This window comes from Otolemur garnettii, unplaced genomic scaffold, assembly GCF_000181295.1.
Source record: "Otolemur garnettii isolate 467f Iridium unplaced genomic scaffold, OtoGar3 scaffold00008, whole genome shotgun sequence".
NCBI lineage: Eukaryota > Metazoa > Chordata > Mammalia > Primates > Galagidae > Otolemur > Otolemur garnettii.
Genome location: NW_003852403.1, coordinates 14,170,290 through 14,193,677, shown reverse-complemented (window position 1 = coordinate 14,193,677; position 23,388 = coordinate 14,170,290). Strand labels below are relative to the sequence as shown.

At 50.5% G+C, this 23,388-nt stretch overlaps 1 protein-coding gene across 1 annotated transcript in view; it reads left to right on the top strand.

Annotated features, from left to right (window-relative positions):
• Positions 1-19,877, top strand: part of SLC29A3 (solute carrier family 29 member 3) — a 40,337-nt gene extending 20,460 nt beyond the window's left edge. The window contains exons 3-6 of the mRNA XM_003783584.3: positions 1,729-1,811; positions 8,629-8,855; positions 12,993-13,155; positions 18,449-19,877. Coding sequence (XP_003783632.1) covers positions 1,729-1,811; positions 8,629-8,855; positions 12,993-13,155; positions 18,449-19,103 — 1,128 coding nt within the window. The 3' untranslated portion in view covers positions 19,104-19,877. The remainder of the gene's footprint in view (positions 1-1,728; positions 1,812-8,628; positions 8,856-12,992; positions 13,156-18,448) is intronic.
• Positions 19,878-23,388: the final 3,511 nt, after the last annotated feature.

Here is a 23,388-nt window from a genome sequence, read left to right as displayed (position 1 = left end):
CATCAGGGCAGGAACAATGAGGTGCACCTCAAAGGCGGAAGGCTATTTCTAAGGCTCATGGTTGATGGACCACACTAGCTATGATTATCATTTTAATTGCAAGGCCACTCTGGCCTTATATTCTGGGTGCAGATTTCAAAAAACCACAGAATACTCTCCAGGCTTAAAAGGGGACCATCGTGTGTGCTTCAGACTGAAAGGGTCCCATTGTGACATCTTTCTTTCTTGGTCTCCAGGTTGCAATCAAGGAGGAGCCTGACCCCCTCTTTCAAAGTCAGACTCACATCCCACCTCCTATGGGACTTTCCCCAAACCCATACTCATTCCCATTCTCCAAGCACCTGACCTCCCCACCCCACCCCACCCCAACCTGGAACTCCCATGCTGCCTTTCTGGGATCTGGCAAACAACACCACCACAAGATTCTCACATGCCTTCTTGTGGTGTTTTGAGCTGTTAGTAGATCTTCACGCTCTATCTTACACTCCTCATGAGGCACACCGTGTTCTAGTGAGCAAGAGCCACACTACACTTGGCCAGTTCTTTGGACGTTGGCAAGTTCTTTGCATTCACTTTTTTTTTTTAAGGCAAAAGTTTTTGAAACAAAGTTTACTGCAGAAGAGAAAGATAAATTTACAGAGTTAAGAAACTTTATAAAGCAAGATCCATCCTCTGTAGACAGTGACCGGGCCTCCATTGCTATGGGAAGTAGATAAAGAGGCAACACTCATTCTTTGTCCTTGACACGTTTGTACACAAAATATTTTCTCAGCTCACTTTCTCTTTATTTGTTTATTTAGGGTTAAACAATATAATTTACATGAAGTCCTTGTATTTGGTACCTGGTAAATGCTGGGTATGTGTGTCATTATCTCAGCTTAGAACCCATGATTACCAACCTGGGGCTTTGTGGTCTACAGAGACCAAAGCCAAGACAGATGCAGCAGCTCCTTCCAGTGCTGTGTTGTGTTTACTTTTTAAAGACGGGCGCGTTAAGGGATGATACTGCACACAGCCCAGTCTATCCTCGGGATTGGACAGTCTCTGAGTTTTGGCATACGCAACTGCCTTCACCGTGAGTTCCAGAGCGTTATAACGAGGAAATTCTCTATGGTTCTATGGTCTTGTGTATACTTTAGCGTGTTCCTGAGCCTCTGCTGGGAAAATGCCCTTTTTCTGCATTCTGGCCAGTCCAGGAGCTGCTTCCCAAAACGGCTTTGACCTTCTGTAGCAGTTCTGTGGAGAGCGGAAATCCAGAGTCAGAACAAAGTTTCCCTCTATGGGGGCAGGGCCTGGGTTATTTCTGAGAGGTTTTACTTGGTTGTAACAACAACATGAGAAAATGGTTGGGTCATTAAAAAACCCATGTGGATAATCTTGAACTTGGGCAATGGGCCAAGAAGGCTGGTTGGGCAGAGCTTTCCTTCTTAGACACATGCTAGATCCTGTCCCCTCACCTCGGTCTATGGTGGGAACATAAGCTGCAGGGCATCAGGGCTCACTGCAGACAGAGACGATGTCCTGCCTTGTGTCACAGCCGTTAGTATAGCTGACATCAACAGCTGTTTGTTGAGCAACTGAGTGAGTGGTCTTATGTTGGAGATGGGATGGGACCGTGTCATCTTGTGGTGGACTTACCCCACCGAGAGGAGCCCTGTCCCTGCTCTGGGGTGGGCCTTTGCCTCCATCCTGAGTGACATCGGCAGCCTCTTGCTTGTGTGCTTCCAGAACTACTTTGAGAGCTACCTCGTCATCGCCTCCTCCGTGCCTTCTTTGCCGTGCCTCCTGGCCAACTTCCTGCTGGTCAACAGGTAGGCCGCCCTCCACTAAGGCCCCCCCTCCCCTCCTGCCTCCGAGTGCCCCTCTCAACCACTTCTGCTTTCTCTCTGCCTGTTCTAATGATGGTCACCAAAGTAGAAGCCAGGTAGCTCAGATTCATCCATGAAGATTGAGAGAGCAGATGCCCATTGGGGAGCTGGATTCTTACTTTCTAGTGGCCATTGGGACATTGCTGTGACGTCATGGCAGCAGCCAGTGGGAGGTGTGTGGGCATCCAGAGTTCTTCCTCCTTTCTCTTCTCAGGGAAGCCTGTCTCCGTGGCTGCAAGCAGGTGGCTCAGAATAGTGGCCTGATGGTTCAGTGCTAAGCTGGTAACACCAGCTGGTGTGTCAGCCACTCACACAATAGGAGGAGTTTCTAACATTGTATTGGTCAGGACTAGGAGAGGCTCCATCTGGATGCACCATGGAAAGAGTTATTTAGGAGACAGCCAGGCAAATTAGCATGGCCCATAGACCCCACTGGGTGGCTGTTGCTGGCCATTCTCAGCTGGAGTTTACATGGATAGCAATCCTAGCTGCTTTGCCCACATTTTCCCTATGCTGTTGCTACGTGATAATGGTAGTGGTTACTTATGGTCCAGAAACCTGGCTTCCCTGGGCATGACCTACTGAAACCTTAGCTCACTGATGGTAAATCTGTGTTTCTCAGCTCTTTTGTAGTCATCTGTAGTGACTGCCGGATCACTGGTTGAACAGGATTCTAAAACAGGTCTAGCTTCAGGGAGTGTACTGTGGCTGACTGAACACCAGATAAGTCTTTCTAAACATATTATACTATGGGGCTATTTCATTATGTGTTCAATCATATGATCCCAAAGCATACTGGCTTAAAACAATAGTCATAATTGGTATTTCTCAAGTTCGGGGGGTTATCCAGGCTCAGCTGACACATATGGCTTACTATCTCTCCTACAGTTAAAGTCATACTCATATTCATTCTCTCTCTTTCTCTCTCTCTCTCTCTTTTCCTCTCTCCTTCTCTCCTTGTAGTCTGTCCCTGTTGGTCTCAGGGTCATGGGACTGTTTACACAGAGGCTGAAGAGCAAATGCCCCAAGAAAGCAAGGAGAAGCTACCCTTAACCATGCTTCACTGGGCAAGGCAGTTACAAAGTCCACTCTTTCAAGAGGACATAGACTCTACCTCCTGATGGAAGGAGTGGCAAAGGATTTGCACCTATCTTAAAACCAAAGTGCAGTCGGGAAGAGTGAGGAGGACGGTGCTTAGATGGGCCTGAGGACTTCGCAGCCCTTCTTGCAAGCCAACTGGCCTTCCCCAGTACACAGGGCTATCTATCTCACATTGCGTCCCAGAGGCTGGGGGAGGCAGCCTGCAGAGACTTCACCCAGGACAATGGAAGAATGGCAATAGGAGCCAAGCCAGTGTTCCCTTGCCACCACCAGCCCCTGGAGAGCAGAGTGAGGATCCTGGTAGCACCCTGCAGAGGAGAGAGTATGAGGAAGGCAAGGGCAGGCCAGAGGAGGAAGGTGAGGAAGAGAGGGACAACAGCCATGTTGATTGGGAACCCTCAGCCTCTCTCATGATCCTCTGTCCACTCACTGAGCCAGTCCTCAGGACAAGGGTGTTTGTCAAGCCTAGATAGCCCAGACTTGCATAAATGAGAACTCCTCCTACCCTCTTCCGGATCCAGAATTACCTTCCAAACTACACTGTGGTGGGTGTAATACAATGCCTCGTTATCCCTTGTCATGGCCCTTAGGACCTAGGCAGCACCCCAGGAGGGAGGCAGTAACACTGCCCCAATTTCCAAGTGGAGATCAAAACCATAGGGACCTTAGGGCCTCCAGAGCTTGCTGCTTTGCCTCTTCCTCTGTGGTTTGGGAGTCCAGCGGGCCAGAAGCCTGCCTGGGACAGTGGGTCTGCAGCAGCAGGGGAGGTCCAGCCTCAGGGCCCTGGGGGAAAGATCTCGCAACAATAGTCAGCACTTCCAAGCATTCTTATGCTGCAGATGCAGTTTCTCCTTTAACCCTCCCAGCAGCCTGAGAACAAGGAACTATTGTAACCCTGTTGTGAAGAGGGAAAGCAGGCTCACAGAGCTGACCTGCTAGGGCCACATAGCCATGAAGTAGAGTCAGGATTCATCACACAGGAGACTTCTCACCCTGGATCTGTAGTTGGAACATCTGGGCCACATGCCTCCTAGTTCCCCAGTTTTCCACTGACCCACTCTGTAGCCAGAGCCTTCTGTTGATCTATGGAGATTCCCATTTCCAGGGCTATAGGTGCAGAGAAGGTAAGGAGTGGTCCAGCAGGGCTGTTCTGTCTCCAGCCGGTCAGGGGCTCCAGGCCATCCCTCTCCTGAGATGGGCAGTTACGGGAAGTTCTCTAGGGGGTTGTCCAGCCTGCCCTTGCCTCTCCTGGGCTCTAGGGGAGGGGCGGGAGCAGTGTGGGGAAATGTTCCCAGGCCTCCATCTGGATCCAAGCTATGGGAAGATGGTTTGGGGCTAAGCTGTTTTTTATTTAATGTGCGAGATTGAAGCATCTCCTTTTCTCCCCTCCTGGAGAACCCTGGCTTTCTTTGAAAGGCTCATCCATAATCGCCAAGTGTTTTATTATGTTAAATCTGCAGCATCATAAATACTTATGAGGAGGATTTACATTTTGGGGACTTATGAAGAAACCGGTCCCTTGGGGTCCTGCATCCTCATATGAAGGGAGTGGAGGGGTTGACAGCCCCTCCAAGGATCTTCCCGGCAGTGTGACCTGCCCAGACTCCAGCCTGGAGCTATCATTTCGGCCGTGCCTTTCTCAAAGCAGAACTCCAGACACCAGGGCAACACTTGTCTAAGGCTCTCCTAAAACTCCAAGAGCCCCAGCATCCCCTGGGCCATTCTCCCTACCCAGATGGGAGATGCAGAGAGGGAAGCCAGTGCCCCAGTAGCACATGTGGGGCAGGCTTGCAACTGGCATGTTTCCTAAAGCTGGGGGAACATTGGAGCCCACAGATGGAGGCTCTGGTTGAGAGTGGTTTATGCAGCAGGTAATTAGCCAGCAAGAATGAGACCTGCACAGGTGAGGGGCCTGGTGGGGGGATGGCATGGCCCTCAGAGCACATCTGCCACCTGCTTGCGCATCGTCTTCTTCCTGCCCTGAGCGAGCCTCAGCAAGAAGTCCCCTAGCTCTCTGCAAGGCAACCTCCCTGTAGTGACAGCACAGGGGAGGGCTCTCAAGATGGTCACTCTTCCTGCCAGACTTTGTCCTCCCTGTGTCTATGAGGAAGCTGACAGATGTCTCCAGCTGCCCTCCCTGCCATCCTGAGGAGTGGGGCAGGAAGCAGGCAGCAGCCCCTGCACTGCTGATCCCCTCCCTTACCAATTTGTACAGCCAGCCAGTAGTTACCAGGTGCCTGCCAGGCCCTGTGCCGGTGCTGGGGGAGAACAGGCAGGGCCCTGCCCTCGCAGCCCGCACACTTCACATTGACAGCCTGTGCTTTGCCTCCTTTGCCTCCACTTGAATGTCTTCAGATTTAGAATAATTGTCTGAGACCTTGATATTATCTGGTCTAGCCTCTTCTTTTTAGAGATGAGACAGAGGCTCAGAGAGGTTGGATATTTGCCTGGGGTCACACAGCAAAATGATGACACAGCTGGGCTGACTCAGGCTGTCTGCCTTTCCTAGCTCCAGCTGCTAAGGAAAAGTTGGGGGGCCTTGTGTGACAGAGTTGAATGTGTATGATTACCCCAAACATCAGGCATCTTGACTGCCAGCCTCCAGAGACCCTAATGTGCTCTCTAGCAGATGTTACAGGTCTCCAAGGGTCCATGGGGTCACCTGGCTGCCTACTAGCCCCTGCAGACCCAGGAAAGATGTGTCTTAGTATGGGGTTCCCCAGAAGCAGATCCTGAAATAAGGATTCAAATGCAAGTAGTTTATTCTGGAGGTAAAGGGAGGGGAGTACAGAAGGCACAGAGGGAAGAGAAGACAGCCAACATAGCTGCCCTCTGAAGCCAGCCCCCACAGAGGGTGACAGAGCTTAATCCTGCTGGGGAACTCGGGGAACCAGTGTGGAACACATGGCCAAGGGGGGCTGGGGTACTTCCCCACCCACCTCCCTAGTCATTGGTTGGAGGCTGCTCTTAAAAGGTGTTACTTTCCTGTCACTTCTAGTCTGCTTCATGGCCCAGTGTGTCCTAAAGCGGTAAGCAAAGAAGGACAGCATGTGGACAGGACACCAGCAGCATCACCTTAGTCTCTGACCATGTCATTCCCCAGCCTGAAACCCTGATGTACCTCTTTTGCTAGTGGGCACTCTTGATAGCAAACGAGACCCCAAAACGTATTTTCTCATTCTTTAACTGAAAAGTAAAGGCCCATCAGCCTTGAGACATTATTGGGTCTAGGGGGTCACCTCTTGCCTGTCCCTAGACTCCATGTGTCTGCACTTGGCTTTATTCTCTACACGGCTCCACCACTCACAGCTGGCACGGTGGCAGCTAGCAGCTACAGACACAGTCACAGAGAAAGTTCGTCTCCACCAGCTTCCATATGGCAGGCACAGAGGCTGCACTGGGCCTGGTCACATGCTGATCCCTACCTCAATCCCAACAGCCTAGAGCACAGAAAACTCTGATCTAGCATCAGCCCAGGCCATGTCATGTGCCCTTGTTCGAGTGTTGGCATGAGTGATGTGGCCAATCCCTCATGTGGGATGGAGGAAGGAGTGTTCTCCCAGGGGCAGGGGTACTGGCAGGCCAAGGACTTCTCCGCCTTGCTCTTCTGGAAAGACATGTGGTTCTGTCTCTCTGCAGCCTCATTTCAGCCCCCTGAACATGGCTCGCTCTCTCCAAAGATATGTACACGTACATCTGATGTGCCTCCCTGCCATCCATACAGTCAAGCTCAGGTGCTGCCTCCAGATAGCCTTCCAGGATGCCCTGGATGTGTTCCGTGAGCCCTGTGGCCTCCCAGTGGAGTGCTAAGCACAGTGAAATGAAATACCTGTTGCAGGCAGTGCCCATAGCTCAGTGGGTAGGACGCCAGCCACATACACACAGACTGGCAGATTTGAACTTGGCCTGGGCCAGGTAAACACATTGACAACTGCAGCAACAACAACCTCAACAAAAAGTAGCCAGGCATTGTGACAGGCACCTGTACTCCCAGCTACTTGGGAGGCAGAGGCAAGAGAATCGCTTAAACCCAAGAGTTTGAGGTTGCTGTGAGCTGTGATGCAATGGCACTCTACCAAAGGCGACATAGTGAGACTCTGTCTCAAAAGAAAAAGAAATACCTATTGCTGCCCTGTCTTGTGTCCCAGCATCAGAGTGCTTCATACCCAGGAGTTACCCGCGCATGTTTGTAGAACACGCACGCCAGTGAGTATACACGTTAACAGACTGAGCAACAGGCTGGGGCTCGGCACACTGGGTTTCCATCTCAGCTCCCTACAGTCCCACTCTGCAACCTTGAACTGAACTGTCCCTTCTACTCCTTGGGCTTCCCCCTGCCCCTTACAAAGCCGTGGCAGCACCTGCTCAGCCCTCAACCCCAGAACCAGAAGGAAACTCAAATTAGCCTGGAAACTCAAATTAGCCTGGAAACTCAAATTAGCCTGGAAACTCAAATTAGCCTGGAAACTCAAAAAAGCACTTTGGAAAAAATCCTTTCTTGCTTCTCATGCTCATCATTTCACACCTATTTATGTACATATATATATTTCTACCTTTCAAGCTTTTCTTTTTTTAATCAAAAAAAAATTGATGTATACGAAATCTGGCTTTTTCCCAGCCCCTACCCACTGGTTAGTAGGAAAATTAACTAAACATCCAATCTGGTTTAAAGCTTAGTCTAATCTGATGATTTAAACAGCCCCTTGAGATGATGTTCTCACTCCCTAGAATAAAAATGCGCAGCTTCTCAGCCAGCCTCCTTCCCTGCTTTTCTCCCCAGGCTGGTGTGGGAGCTGGGACAAGTGTTTGGCTTATATGCGGGCATGGTATTGTGGATGTGGGGGAAGGTGCCTAGCCCTGGGCCACACTAACTTGCCTGCCTATGACAACTGAGACCGTCACAGGGGACCTGTTCTGTGCCATTCACATTTCCTTTATTCTGAGGAGGCATAGAGTATCATTCTGAGACATCAGACTAGAGTCAGATCTGAGTCACCTTGAGCAAGTTTCTTAACCACTCTGACCTCAGATTCCTTATCTGTGCTATGTATACTGGGATAAGTAAGAATATCTACCTTACAGAAGCAGTGCAAGGATTAGACGCATGAGCGTATAGAGAACACTTAGCAGAGGGCCGGGCACAAGTTAAGTACTATGTGAGTGTTTGCTATGATGAGGATGCTCTTCTTCCCCATCCCCCTGGCCCTCTGCTAAGTTTCAGGGCAAGGAAGCCCAGAGGGCAGTAGCTTTGTTTAAACACTAGACAAAGCCAGTGGAAGCTCAGCCCGGTGGCAGGGGAAACAGGAGCTTCCCTTAGAAGTCCTGGTGTCCTGTCCTTGAACCTCAGAGCAAGGTGAAAAGCAGCAGCATCCACTGAGTGCTGTCTCTCTGCACCCCACACCACTCACCTCCCCAGAGCCCCACCCCCCACACAATGGATTGACTCCCTTCCCTATTGTACAGGTGCTGAAGCTAAAATCACAGCGACATAGTCACTTATCCAAGGCTGCATGCAGAGCTAGTGAGCCAAGAAGGCAGGATTCAAATGCAGGCCTCCCAGCTGCTGAGCTCTCCTGCTTTCCTTAAAGTGGTTCACCAGCCTGGCCCTGCATGGGGGGCCCTTGGGGGTGTCTAACTACTTCTGGCTTCCTCACCGCAGGGTTTCAGTCCATGTCCGCATCCTGGCCTCTCTGACCGTCATCTTGGCCATCTTCATGGTGATGATCGTGCTGGTGAAGGTGGACACCTCCTCCTGGACTGGTGGCTTCTTTGTGGTCACCATTGTGTGCATGGTGATCCTCAGCAGTGCCTCTACCGTCCTCAACAGCAGCATCTACGGCATGTCGGGCTCCTTCCCTATGAGGAATTCCCAGGCACTGCTATCAGGTGAGAGCTGGGGCCTTCCACTGGGAGTCATGCAGAGGAGCCAGAGGTGAGCATGTGGAGGCCCTTCCAGGAGAGATGATGTGTGAGCTGAGTGGGTTTCAGCCATCTGTCCTTGTGTGGCAAGCCACCCCAAAACTTGTTAGCTGAGAACAACAGCCGTCATATTACTCACAGATGTGCAACTTGGACAGGAGTTGGAGGGGACAGTTCTCTGTTCCATGTGATGGAGCCAGGGCAGCTCAACTGGGCCTGGAGGTCTCCTTTCAAGATAGTGTACTCTCTTAGTGTGCTGGAAGCTCAGCTAGGGCTGGGCTGGGGCCCGGGGCTTCTGTTCCTCCCGCCTGGACTGCACCATGGCAGCCTGGGCTTCCTCGTGATGTGGTATCTGACTTATAAGAGCAAGCATCTCAAGAGATCCAGGCAGAAGCTTTATTTCTGACTTAGTGACAGAAGCCACATGGGGTTACTTCTACCACAGCCATAAGTTCACCTAGAGACAGATGGACACATCTCAGTGGAAGAGTATGACAGTTGTGCTGTAAGAACAGGGAGGAGGGGAGATGTAGTTACAGCCATTTTTGGAAAGCGCAGTCTGCCCACGGAGTGCAGTTCCTGAAACCAGCCGCCCTTCCCTCCCTTCTCCCCTTGTCCCCTTCTCCTTTTCTCTCTATTTTTCCTGTCCCTTACCTGTTGTCTCCTCCTTCTCCCCTCTCCTTCCCTTCTTCCGTCTTTTCTTCCTGATTTTATAGCGGACCTGTTATGTTCCAGAGATTCAAAGATGAACAAGACTCCATTTTCCTGGAGCCCATAGCCTAGTGAATGGACTCCTCGGTCCCCTGAACTTTGACACACCTTGGGTGTGCTGTGTATGACCTGAGCCAGTCCCCATAGGTGACGTTTTGATGCTGATGTGATGAGTCTGTTGTGGGGAGACCTTGGCATTTTTGTCTTCTGAGCCGGAGAAGCACATGACTCTCACCCGACAGCACTGCAGGGCAGGAAGGAGCTGTTCAGTAGGTGAGCACAGGTGCTTTGCCAGGAGAGGACACCCCTTACAGCAGACTGGACACTCAGCTGCTCTCTCCATGTCCCTGTCGTGGGCCCTAAACATTTGCCTACTGGGAGGAATTTCACAAAGAACCTATGCCGTGTCCATTAGTGAATAACTCCAAGTAGCATGTGGCCAGGATGACAAATACCTTGACAAGGGTGTATCCCTTCCCCACTCGAGCCAGTGCCAGATATCACTGGCAGATCTTTATCTTCCCTCCTAAGCCTCTAAATCCTTCTCAGCACAGCACTTGAGGCAGTTGCTCTCCACGGATCAGAGTCTAGATGTGAGCTTCAATCTGTTTGCCATTTTTTGATATAGAATTAGGCTTCTGGCTCTATCCTAGGAAGCCCTTGGGCCTAAAATAAAATGATAATGGACTCATTGCTAATTTCCTGAGTATAGTCAGCATGCCCCTAGCAATGCTTCCAGAAGGGCCTCCGAACATTAGATTTAATCCTGTCACCTCTGGCCTCAGGAAGAGTTTCTGATTCCTCCTCTCACTCCAAGTACTGCAGGAGGGTTTTCAGTATAATTTCAGCCTTGCTGGCCACCTCTCTGCAAACCAGTGACCAGATACACCATTCGTGTTGGCAAGAGGCTCCCAGGTGCATCTGGCCACCTGTGGATCTTCTGGGGAAGGGGAGTGTCCTGTGAATTTTTTAGAAAGTCCATTTTTGAGAAGGCAGGGAAATGTACTTACGTTCTAATGTTAATGACCTTGGGCCCTAAACCATTGTCACCCTGTGTGAAGCAGCCCCCATGGGTGCCCAGTGCCACCTTGCCAGGCTGCTTGTGTTTTGTCCAGAGGAGCCCATCTGTGAATTCTGTGTGTGTTGGCATCAGAGGAACAATTCATTTATTTGATACTGCTGTTTTTTTTAAACCACTCATTTGCATGTATTTCCATAACTGATGAGATAAAAGGAGGGAGTCATGACGGATGAGCTCCTGGAGGCCTGGCTTGTCCTTGATGATAATATTGTAAATTCTCTCCAAGTTGGTGGGAGAGAGAGGAAATCAATAGGCAGGGACGTTAAGATCTTCCCCTCAGGGCAGCTGGGGAAAGTCTTACTGAGTTTAACCCCACTTCTTACAAAACATCCAGGTGGGGATTACAGCTTCTCAGAAGTGGGCACCCTCTTGGCAAAGGGTTTACCCGGTTGTTGCTGCTTTGATGTGGGAAGGACAGAAATAGCCACATACCTAAACTGGGAATCAGAGGGGATTTGTTTGGTATTTGGTACTTCTCTACACCAGGCATTCTTCTGAGTGCTTTACATGTATTAATCCTTTAAATCTTCATAACAGCCCAAAGAGGCAGGATTATTAACATCCTCGTTGTATAGATGAGGAAATGGGAGCCACAGAGAAGTTAATGGACTTGCCAAAAGTCATACAACTAGAAGTGGTCAGACTGGGATTGCTCTCAGGTGGACATTCTGATTCTAGACTTCTTAACCACTATGCTAATTTTTATGCTTTTGGCCTTCCTCAGGTCCCACCCTCTAGCCCCGCCCAGGCGAACAGAACTTGTGTTGGGAAGGTTGGGGGAAAGATTGTCCATCAGGACCAAGGGCTGTTCCCTGCAGAGCCACACAGACGTCAGGCAGAGCATGGGAATGTCATGCAGTGGTGGGGCACCATAGTGGACAGGTCCTGAACTGGCCTTCTCCCACTCTGCCCCGTGCAACAGTGAGCAGGACAGTGGTGCCAGGTGAGAGCCAGCGTGCTATTTTGCTGTTGCAGTCAGCCTTCCTTGGCCTCTTTGGAAATCCATATTCCAACACTCTAAAGTGGGCAAATTCATCCAGCCGGTCAGTCCTGCATATCCAGCGGGTCCTTCCTGTATTGATGAGGATGGTCCTGGCCTTGTAGCTGTGATTTTTCCACTCATCATCCCTTTTCTACCTCATTGTGGCTTCATGTGATGGATAAGACAAGCCCCATTTCCTAGGCAGATAAACACAGGCAGAGAGGAGTGAATGATCTGGCCACCCTTACACCAGCACTCCTGAGCCGCCCTCACCTTCCGTCAGGCAGCTGTGAAAGGTGTGGTAGCCACACGGTCACATGGGGTAATATGTGTCAAAGCCCTCGCCAAGAATATCCCACGTGGTAGGGTGGCTGCATGCTCGTGTGTGAGTGTATGTAGGTGTGTGATTGTGTATGTGTGAGGGCTGTGTGTGTGCACGTGTTCACATGTGTATAGTGCCACGGCTGCCTTGAAGTACAGGATAAGTTCCATGAGCTCATGGATGGGCAGTGCAGTGGGAATTTGGAGCCAGTGAGGGCTTCCCCAGAAAGGAGTGCTTCAGGGGCAGTGAGTGAACCTTTGCTAGAACATTCCCTGAGCTGCTTTTTCATTGGTTGGTGGGTGCTTTGGACCAACTTCAGAGACGAGGAAATCCAAAGCTGTTTGACATTTCCCGCCCCTCCATCTAAAGTTTCTTACCCCACTAGAAGGACAACAAAGGTCAATGGTTGGCACCGTGGCTCACACTTACAATCCTAGCACTTTGGGGGACTGAGGCAGGAGGATCACTTGAGGTCAAAAGTTTGAGACCAGCCTGGGCAAGAGCTAGACTCCATCTCTACAAAAATTAGAAAATCAGCGAGGCATAGTGGCTCACTGCTATAATCCCAGCTACTCCAGAGGCCGAGGCAGGAGGCTCCCTGGAGCCCGAGAGTTTGAGACTGCAGTGAGCTTTCATGATGCCACTGCATTCTAGCCCAGGTGACAGAGCAAGATTCGTCTCAAAAAAAATTTTTTAAAGGTCAAGGGTCAGAGGTGTAACTAGCAAGGGAAGCAGACTGGTAGGGACCCCCAGGAGGCAGGGAGTCACCTTAGGCAGCAGCCTCTTAGCAAGTCCAGCCAAGGGAAAGGGAGAACTACACCCACAGAAACTCCAGACACACCAGGCCACAGATGCCTCCACTTCTTCAGGATACCACAGCAACTGTGGCATTGTTCTCATTGGGACATTTTTATTTTGGTCTATTGAATCCAAGCAGAGAGTGGCCCCAGGCTGCCTGCCTCCCCTTCCTCCCCTCACTGTCTCTGCCTTGTCCTGTGCTCTCTGCAGGAGGAGCCATGGGTGGAACCATCAGTGCTGTGGCCTTGCTGGTGGACCTGGCAGCATCCAGTGATGTGAGGGACAGCGCCCTGGCCTTCTTCCTGACTGCTGCCATTTTCCTTGCGCTCTGCATGGGGCTGTTCCTGCTGCTGCCCAGGCTGGAGTATGCCAGGTGAGACCCCCTCGTGCTGCCCACCTGGCCTTCTGTGTGCAGTCAGAGCTGTGTGGTCCCCACTCTCATCCTCCTATCATCTGATCGGGCTCTGCATTACTATGCTTGTCTGTGGCCCATCTCCCACTACAGGATGAGTCCCACAAGTGCAGGACCTTGTGAGAGCTCTGTTCACAGCTACAGGACCCTGAGCTGTGCCTGGCTCATAGCAGGTGCTCAACCAATTGGCCTGGCCAGTGGGCCTGAGGAGCTGGTGCCATGCCGTGCCCCCCACGCAGTTGGACAAGGGAGGCAGGTGGTAGAAATGCGGCCTGAGAAATAGTAGTGATAAGTACTGGTTCCCATCCACCGGACTCCCCACTGCAGCATTCTCTCCTGCTAGCTTGTTGTGTTGTGTCCATCTAGCGTTCATGCTAGTATTAGTATTTCTATGAACCAGGGTCCAGAGAGGTTAAATTATTTGCCAGAGCCAGAATTTAACTGTGACCCCAAACCTGTGCTTTCACCCACCCACTGCCTCCTGGGGCTTCTGTCCGCTCTTCGGGGCCTCTCTTCTTACCTTGAGTCTCTCTTTTCTTTCTCTCCCCGGCTCTTTCTTTCCTTTCCCTTTCTTCCTGCCTGCTACTCTTTACAAATACAACCCTTGACTTTGCTCTTTCATTTTTCTCAAAAGGATTTTCCTATCCATTATTTTATTTGATGTAGACAAAGCACACGTTACTGCCCCCATTTTACAGGTGAGGAAACTGAGGCCAAGAGAAGGCTCAGTGACTTGCCTGTGGTCTCTCGGCATGTGAGGTGGCAGAGCTGGGGAGAAGTCTTCTCCCAACCCTGCCCAGTGTTCTGCAGTGGCACTGAGCTAAGCAGCTTGTATATGTTGTTTTTTACTTACTATTTATGAGAACTCACACAGTTGTTACTGTGTCCTCCCACTTCACTGACAAGAGATCTGTGGTTTAGGGAAGTTCAAGATGTGCCCGATGGCTCAGTGCCTGTAGCTCAGCAGCTAAGGCACCAGCCACATTCACAGAGCTGGTAGGTTCAAATCCAACCCAGGCCTGCAAACAACAATGACAACTACAACCAAAATATAGCCAGGCATTGTGGGCTCCGCTAGTCCCAGCTACTTGGGAGGCTGAAGCAAGAGAATCTCTTAAGCCCAGGAGTTGGAGGTTGCTGTGAGCTGTGATGCCACGGCACTCCACCCAGGGCGATAGTTTGAGACCCTGTCTCAAAAAAAAAAGATGTGCCCGAGGTCACTCCTCTTTGAGTCACAGGCAGGGGTTTGTGCTTGGAGCTGCTTCTTCCTAGTGTATCAAGCTGCTTCCCTGGGTTATGACTGCAAGGCCCCTTTCCTCATCAGTTGTCCCTCCTGTCCCTGTGAGGAGAGTCACCTCGCTAATCCCCAGGACCCCGATTCTGCCTGGGTGAGTGGGTTATTTTCCCCATTTGTAGGATTGTTCATTACTTCAGCTGGCCTCAGCAGCTTTCAGGAGACTGAGTGTGTCAAAATATCCCAGGCATGTTCAGACCCCTGAGCCTGCCCAGCCTCTGTCCTGCCCCCTCAGACTGTCATCAAAAATTGTCCAGGTGTGGCTCCACATGGATGTCCCTGTGATTCCTGGGGTCTGTGCCCCAACCCCCCCAACACTGCCTGCCATCTTGTTGTTACTTACAAAATTTTTTTTTTAGCTGGGCATGGTGGCAGGTACCTGTAGTCCCAGCTACTCAGGAGGCTGAGGCAGGAGGATCCCTTGAGCCCGGGATTTCAAGGCTACACTGAGCTATTGCATCCATAAATAGCCAGTGTGCTCCAGCCTGGGCAACATAGTGAGACTCTACCTCCAAGAACAAACAAATAAAATCAAAATTATTTTTGAAGCAATGAATGAGCAGAGAGGCAGGAGGGCCCCCACTCCTTGTGCTGTTTTGCTGTGTTGTGTCTCAGAGTAATGGGAGTGTGTGTCTCCAGTAGGGTGGCCAACCTTCCCTGTTTAAAGAGAACTGAATGAACTCCTAGGACAGGGACTTTTAGTACTAAAACCAGGACAGTCTCAAACAGACCAGGACGGTCAGTCACCCTAGTCTGCAGTCTCATTTGGGCAAGCCAAAGTCCTTTCTAGCCAAGCACTTGAGACCAAGAACACCCAGGGCTGTGCTATCCTGTGGAAGCTTCTGTGTTTGCTGATTAAAACTTAGGACAAGGGCTTGGCGCCTGTGGCTCAAGCGGCTAAGGTGCCAGCCACATACACCTAAGGTGGCAGGTTCGAATCCAGCCCGGGCCCGCTAAACAACCACGGCTGCAACCAAAAAATAGCCGGGCATTGTGGCGGGCGCCTGTGGTCCCAGCTACTTGGGAGGCTGAGGCAGGAGACTCGTTTGAGCCCAGGAGTTGGAGGTTGCTGTGAGCTGTGATGCCACAGCACTCTACCCAGGGGGACAGCTTGAGGCTCTGTCTCAAAAAAAAAAGAAAAACTTAGGACAAGATTTCTAAGTTTAGAGACATTCATTCTAGGATGGAGCTCATAGAGAAAAGTCTGTTCCCACGGCCACTCAGACTGTACTTGGCACTTTACTTGGGAGAGTGAGATGAGGCAGTAAGATTTGGAGGAACTTAGGAGGAAAAGCTTCAACCAGAGGAACTTGGTGCAGAGCTTCCTCAGAGCAGACTTAAGACAAGGACCTAACTCTGAGAGGGAAGTAAAAATATTCCTTTCCCTAGACAGTAATTGTGAAACCAGACTGGGTTCAAGGCTGAAGTACACCATTCAGCATCGCAAGAGCAATTCCAGGGAGGAACACTCCAGATGGGAGGGCTGGCAGGAGCTTCAAAACCTCATGGCTCAGCTTCAAAACCTCATGGCTCAGCCTGACGTGGTGGCTCACGTCTGTAATCTTAACATTCTGGGAGGCTAACGTGGGTAGATCACCAGAGCTCAGGAGTTCGAGACCAGCCTGAGAAAGAGGGAGATCTCATCTCTATTAAAAATAGAAAAATTAGCTGGGCATTGTGGCAAGAGCCTGTAGTCCCAGCTACTTGGAGGCTAAGGCAAGAGGATCACTTGAGCCTAGAAGTTTGAGGTTGCTGTAAGCTATGATGCCACAGCACTGTAACCAGGGGCAACAGAGTGAGACTGTCTCAAAACAAACAAAAACAAAAAAACTACCTCATGGCCTGTAAAATCTTAATTTCACAGAAAAAGAAACTGAAGCTCAGAGAGGTACATACCCAGCCCCAAAGTCACACAGGAAGGCAGAGGCAAGGCTGAAACCAGAACTTAGCCATCACCAAGCTACTATTTTCCCTCATTCATATACCGAGTCCTTCTGTTTGAGCTGTTAATACAGTGAGCCTATGTCTCTTGGTTGTCAGATACCTGAGGCCCAGAGAGGTTGAGTAGCCTAGGCAAGGCACACAGCAAGACAGAGTAACCAATGCTTTCTTACCAGGCAGAGTAGTAGAAGGTGATATTTAGGCTTGGCGCCTGTGGCGCAAGTGGCTAAGGCGCCAGCCACATACACCTAAGCTGGCAGGTTCGAATCCAGCCCGAGCCTGTCAAACAACAATGACAACTGCAACCAAAAAATAGCTGGGCATTGTGGTGGGTGCCTGTAGTCCCAGTTGCTTGGGAGGTGGAGGCAGGAGACTTGCTTGAGCCCAGGAGTTGGAGGTTGCTGTGAGCTGTGATGCCACGGCACTCTACCCAGGGCAATAGCGTGAGGCTCTGTCTCAAAGAAAAAAAAAAAGGAGGTGATATTTAGTGTTGAAAAGTGTGGAAAAGATTTATGATATTCAGTGTGGGGGGATGACACTATCAGAGGTTACTTACCAGTTTTCAGCACTTAAGAGCTCCTTTGTGCCTGAAGATTTAACAAGAAGCAACCAAACATGGTTCTTACCCCAGGGAGTTGTCTTACCAGTAAACCAATGCAGTGATTATAGATTGTAATCAGTCTTTTTAAAGAAACAAGTGCTTTCAGAGCTATTAAGAGAGCAGGCTGCTTCATTTAGGTTGTGCAAGTGGTACAGAGCAGAGAGAAACTGGTAGTACCTATTTGGAGGGAAGCTTATCATTATCTATCAAACTTTATTAAAGGTGCAAACCTTGGCTCAGCGCCTGTAGCTCAGCAGCTAGGGTACCAGCCACATACACCGGAGCTGACAGGTTGAAATCCAGTCCGGGCCTGCCAAACAATGACAACTATAACCAAAAGATAGCCGAGCATTGTGGCAGGCACCTGTAGTCCCAGCTACTTGGGAGGCTGAGGCAAAAGAATCGCTTAAGCCCAAGAGTTTGAGGTAGCTGTGAGCTGTGACACCACAGCACTCTACCCAGGGTGACAGCTTGAGACTCTGTCTCAAAATAAAATAAAATAGAATAAATAAAAAAAAATAAAGGTACAAGGCGGTACCTGTGGTTCAGTGAGTAGGGTGCCAGCCCCATATACTGAGGGTGGCAGGTTCAAACCTGGCCCCAGCCAAACTGCAACAAAAAATAGCCAGGCATCGTGGCAGGTGCCTGTAGTCCCAAGTACTCAGGAGGCTGAGGCAAGAGAATTGCCTAAGACCAAGAGCTGGAGGTTGCTGTGAGCTGTGATGCTATGGCACTCTACTGAGGGTGACAAAGTGAGACTCTGTCTCTAAAAAAAAAAAAAGTAAGCTATGGCCAGGCACGGTGTGGCTCATGCCTGTAAACCCAGTACTTTAGGGGGCGAGGCAGGAAGATTGCTTAAGCCCCAGAGTTTAAGACCAGCCTGGGCAACATAGCAAGACCTTGTCTCTACAAAAAATTTTAAAATTAGCCAGGCATGGTGGCACGTTCCTGTAATCCCACCAAGGAGGCTGAGGTGGGAGGATCACTTGAGCCCAGAAGTTTGAGTCTGCAGTGAGCTATGATGATGTCTGACTGGCAGAGACCCTGTGTAAAGATAACAAAAATAACAATAACAAAAAAAGCAGGTGAGTCAGGACTAGAGCCCAGACTTATCATGTGGTGGTCATTGCTGGTTTCCTCTGTCCCTGCTCATGGCATGCCCCCCACCCCCAGAATAAAGGACTGAAGCATATCATGGCAGGCAGGCCAAGGGTAGTTTGGGCCTCCTTCAGCCACCCCATAACGGCATATAGCATCTCAGGGAATCCAGGACTGATGGGCCATGTGGAGCTTAGGCTTTATATGCTGGGCCTAAAAGTTCTGTCCTGAGCCCCACTCCCGGTTGTGCTGACTTTGTGTTCTCCTGGTCCCTGAAAATGCCAAGCGACTTGCTTCATGGTGACCTCTCAATCCCACAGGTACTACATGAGGCCTGTTTGTCCAGCCCGTGGGTTTTCTGGTGAAGAGGAGCTGCCCCGGGACAACCTCAGCTCCCCTTTGGTGGCCCCTGGACCCAGTGAGTCCCACGCACCACCCCTCCGTCCCATCCTGAAGACAACAGCCAACCTGGGCTTCTGTGTCCTTTATATCTTCTTCATCAGCAGCCTCATCTACCCCGCCATCTGCACCAACATCGAGTCCCTCCACAAGGGCTCGGGCTCACTGTGGACCACCAAGTTCTTCACGCCCCTCACCACCTTCCTCCTATACAACTTCGCTGACCTGTGTGGCCGGCAGCTCACAGCCTGGATCCAGATGCCAGGGCCCAAGAGCAAGGTGCTCCCGGGGCTCGTGCTGCTTCGGACCTGCCTCGTCCCCCTCTTTGTGTTCTCCAACTACCAGCCCCGGGACCACCTGCAGATAGTGGTCTTCAAGTCCGATGTCTTCCCCATAATCTTCTGCTCCCTGCTAGGGCTCAGCAATGGCTACCTCAGCACCTTAGCTCTCATCTATGGGCCAAAGATTGTGCCCAGGGAGCTGGCTGAGGCCACGGGTGTTGTGTTGTCCTTTTACATAAACGTGGGCTTGCTGCTGGGCTCAGCCTGTTCTTCCCTGCTAGGACACCTCATCTAGGAGGGGCACTGTGAGGACGTCCATGCTGCCTGATGCTTCGGAGCCCCTGGAAGATGGGAAGGGAGAGCCTGGATGACTCAGGGGGCGTGGAGGAAGGTGCTAGACTTCTGTTTGGTGCAGAGCAGAGCACCCTCAGGCCGTATCTCTCCCAAGATGCCAGTGATCCTTGTCCTTGCACAGGGCAGAGGCATGGAGATACATTAACAGAGCCATTTGAAGCCATTCCAGAGACATGTGAAGAAGACACAGTTAGAGAGCAGGGGCTCACCTTCCTAGCTAGTGGTTTACATTCCACCTTCTCTATAGCCCCTCAGAAAGGTGTTGCCAGCATCTGAGTTGGTACAAAGCCCGTGCCAAAACCCGGCTGCAGGCTCTTTGCATTCTTCCAGCCTTACTCCTAGCTGACAGCAAGATGCGAGAGAATTTCAGCCCTCCGTACCCTGAGGGGACTCCCCTGGAATGGAGGGTATGGTCAGTATTCAGGCCCTTGACCCAAGTGTGAGCAAACCCCTCCATTCTGTGGGTGAAAGATCACCCACCAACCAGCCCAGAAAGATGTAGTTCCTTCCAGAGGGCCCCAGAGGGTCTCCGTGTGCTAGGGACCCAGTGTGTTAGGCCTGGGTTTTCAAACAGATCCTATGACCTGGCAGTCAGTGGTCTGGGTCAGGGCAGGGATCTTTTAATCTTCATGTTTACAACATTGAGAAGATGGCCCTTGAACAACATGTCCAAGGCCATTGGTTTAAGGGTATAAATAAATACTTGAGTATTCAATGTAAGCCTCAGTGGTGCCTATGTTAGTCAGGGTCTTGGCAGGCAACAGCATACTCAAATTGCATAATTTGAGGATATTCTAAGAGCAGGTATAGGAACCTCCAGGGGATATGCATTCCATCTGAGAACTAGTAATAGGTCATTCTAGCCCAGCCCTGATGTGAAGAGGGGAAGGGCTCCTTCTAGAACCTAGAGCTGTGACCCTGCTTGGTGATGCACACATCCAGCCAGCTATAATTCCCTCCCTTCCTCTGATCTGTGCCCCTGTGGCTTAAGCTATGGGCAGGAGCGGGTAGAGAGTGTACAGGGACAGCTAGCACCTTGGCTTTCATGGGTTTCTTTTTAACAAAATGTCAGTGGCACTCAGAAGCTTCGATGCCCAGAATTAGATGTTGCTTTGTTCTGATTTATTAAGAGTAGCTGTGTATGAAGATGTTCCAACAGACAATTCCTGGGTTCTGTTGCCCCACCTAGGAGACTGTGATACCCCCTCACCTTTGTGATCCCCTGGCACAAATAATAATTTACATTTTTTCTGGTGCCTCAAAGGCTCCCACAAGGAGAAGCAGGCTGGCTTGGGAATCAGAGAGAAAGGAAGCAGATCAGACGGGAGTTCTTTCTCAAGAGTCTTGGAGAAAGGGCTGGTCGCAGTGGCTCACGCGTGTAATCCTAGCACTCTGGGAGGCTGAGGCGGGTAGATCGCTTGAGTTCAGGAGTTCGAGACCAGCTTGAACCAGAGTGAAACCCCATCTCTAAAAAAATAACTAGCGTTAGGGCGGGTACCTGTAGTCCCAGCTACTCAGGAGGCTAAGGCATGAGGATCTCTTGAGCCCAAGAATTTGAGGTTGCTGTGAGCTATGACGCCATACCACTCTACCCAGGGTGACAAAGTGAGACTCTGTCTCAAAATACATATATATATTTTTTTTTCAAGAGTCTTACAGAAAGAACAGAGCTTGCCCCCAAGAAGTGGCGACCCTGAGAGCTGTAAATGAGCCCTCTCCTTCTCTGCAGGAGTGCTCTGGCACTGGCTTGCTGGCTCAGTGGAGTCCTGTGGAGGCTGATTAGCTAGGAAACAGTAATCCCCCCAGTGGCAGCAGTTTCTGTTCCCCACTGTCTGAGACTCAGTACACACTCCCTCTCCTTGGCTGGAGAATTGAAGAGGACACTCTTGAAAGGGTTTCTGAGACTTGATACCTACCAAAAAAAAATTATCCCCTCCCCCTCCTTTGCAGGAACGTGATATCTCCTCCTTGGTTCTTTAACCAGCTTTAATCTGTGGATCATTTGGGGGTCTGATCTAGCTGGTGACTCATCTCAACCTCAGGTGTTTTAGAAATGGGCAGCATGCCTGCTTCAAAGTAAGCCAGCAGTGTCTGAGCGTGGAGCTGGGGACACCCCTGGAGCTATCAGGGAAGGAGTAGTGGGGGTCTGTCATGTGCTCTGCTAACATGGGGTCACTTTCAGAGAGGAGGAGGCATCCCTGTTAGAGTGATGATTTGAAGTTAGCTAAAGAGGATGGCCCTCCTGCGGTAATGATGCCGTGCTTGATGGGGCGCTGAGTTGAAGTCCCGCCAACCTCTCTGGGGGAGAAAAGGCCATTCTTAGTTGGGAGGGGCTGGCTACTTGGCTAGTCAGGGGGATCCTCCAAGCTTTTGCCCACTCTCCCTTGTGGGCAAAATGCTTTCGTGGGCATTTCACAAAAGGTGATTCCCTCCCAAGGAAGAAGGAAAATAGAACTGGCATCCAGGCAGAGGGGTGGCCAGGGGAGTTCAGTCATCTTTGTTCCCCCTCTGCTCTTAGAGCAGCTTGTGGGGTTCAGCTACTCTGGGGCTCAAGTCTCATGTACCCCCAGTGGACTTGTGAACCTGCTCATACATTTGAGGAGTGAGCAAAACTCACTATCAAGAAGGAGCTAGAGGGGGGGTCCCCCTGAGAAGTTGCCTTTGTCTAATTGCTCTCTGATTTTATCCCAAGGGGCAGTTTTTAGGGCACTATACACACTTTTATTTTACTCCTTTTATTCAACAAAGAAAGCCAGAGGTAGCCACATGAATGGACCCTTCAACTAGTGGGTGACAGGGACTTCTAAGAAAATGCTCACTCTTATGTGCATGGGGACTTGAACCAGGGGTGATATTACTAGCAGAGACCCCTCATTTGGCTGCCTTCTACTCAGTGCCCCTGAGAGGAGACTCGGGCCTCCTAATCAAACGTAGAGGTGATATGGCTTCTGAGAAAATGTCACCCTTTTACATTCTTCCTCTAAGCAGACTAGAGGGGCAAACCTGTTGACATATTTTCTGCCAGCTGACTTTAAACTTAAAGCCCAGCATTTGTCTCAACTATGTGGACTTTCTGAGTGGAAGTATCCAGTCTCCATCAGCACTTCCTTGGTGACAGCATTATCAGAACCAATGTTGCCCTAGGCCCAAGTCACTCTTGCCCTTTACCCACTGGCTGAGTTCAGTCTGGTTCCCAGTCTAGCTTTGACCCTGGCAGGATGCAGACAGAATTTCAGCCTCACCAGCAGTGAAAGCTGGGACTAGGCATATAGCCGCAGAGCCAGAAACCAGGACAGACTTCCCACCCTGCTGCCCAGATTCCTGCCCTGTGCCCAGCTATACCCACATCAGTTCTTCATCTGCAGATGAACACAGTGAGGCTCAGAGAGGTTAAGTAACTTTCCCAAGGTCATTCAGCTATGAAGTAGGAATCAAAGCTACGTGTTCCTGGTCTCAGAAGTCCTTACCCACCAGACTTTCTTTCCCTTTCCCTTTTTCCCTTTCCCTTTCCCATCTTTGTTTTTGAAGCAGTCTCACTTTGTCACCCTCAGCAGAATGTGTGGCATCACAGCTCACAGCAACCTCAAACTCTTGGACTCCACTGATCCTCTTGCTTCAGCCTCCTGAGTACCTAGGACTACAGGTGCCTGCCACAACGCCTGGCTACTTTTAGAGATGAGGTCTCCCTCTGGCTTAGGCTGGTCTTGAACTCATGAGCTCAGGCAATCTACCCACCAGAGAGCTAGGATTACAGGCATGGGCCACCTCACCTGGCCTGGCACCCTACCTTCTCGATCCCCTACTTGAGCCTCAACTTTCTCCTAGGTTCTTGACACCTGTCAGCCCTTTTCTTTACTGCATGACCTGGCTGGAATTTTTTTTTTTTTTTTTTTTTTTTTGACACAGAGTTACACTATGTTGCGCTCCATAGCATACTGCAGTGCTGTGACTCACAGCTCAGAGCAATCTCTTGGGCTTCATTGATTCTCTAGCTTCAGCCTCCCAAGTAGCTGGGACTACAGGCGCCTGCCACAACACCCAGCTATTTTTTTGTTGCAGTTGTTATTGTTTAGTTGGCTCGGGGTGGGTTTGAACCCACCACCCTCCGTGTACTGGTGCCGTAACTACTGTGCTACAGGCACTGAGTGGCCTGGCTGGAATTTTATGCTAAATTGATGTATTGCACAGAACTCTGCCACTGGCCCTGGCCTGAGTTGATTTGACCA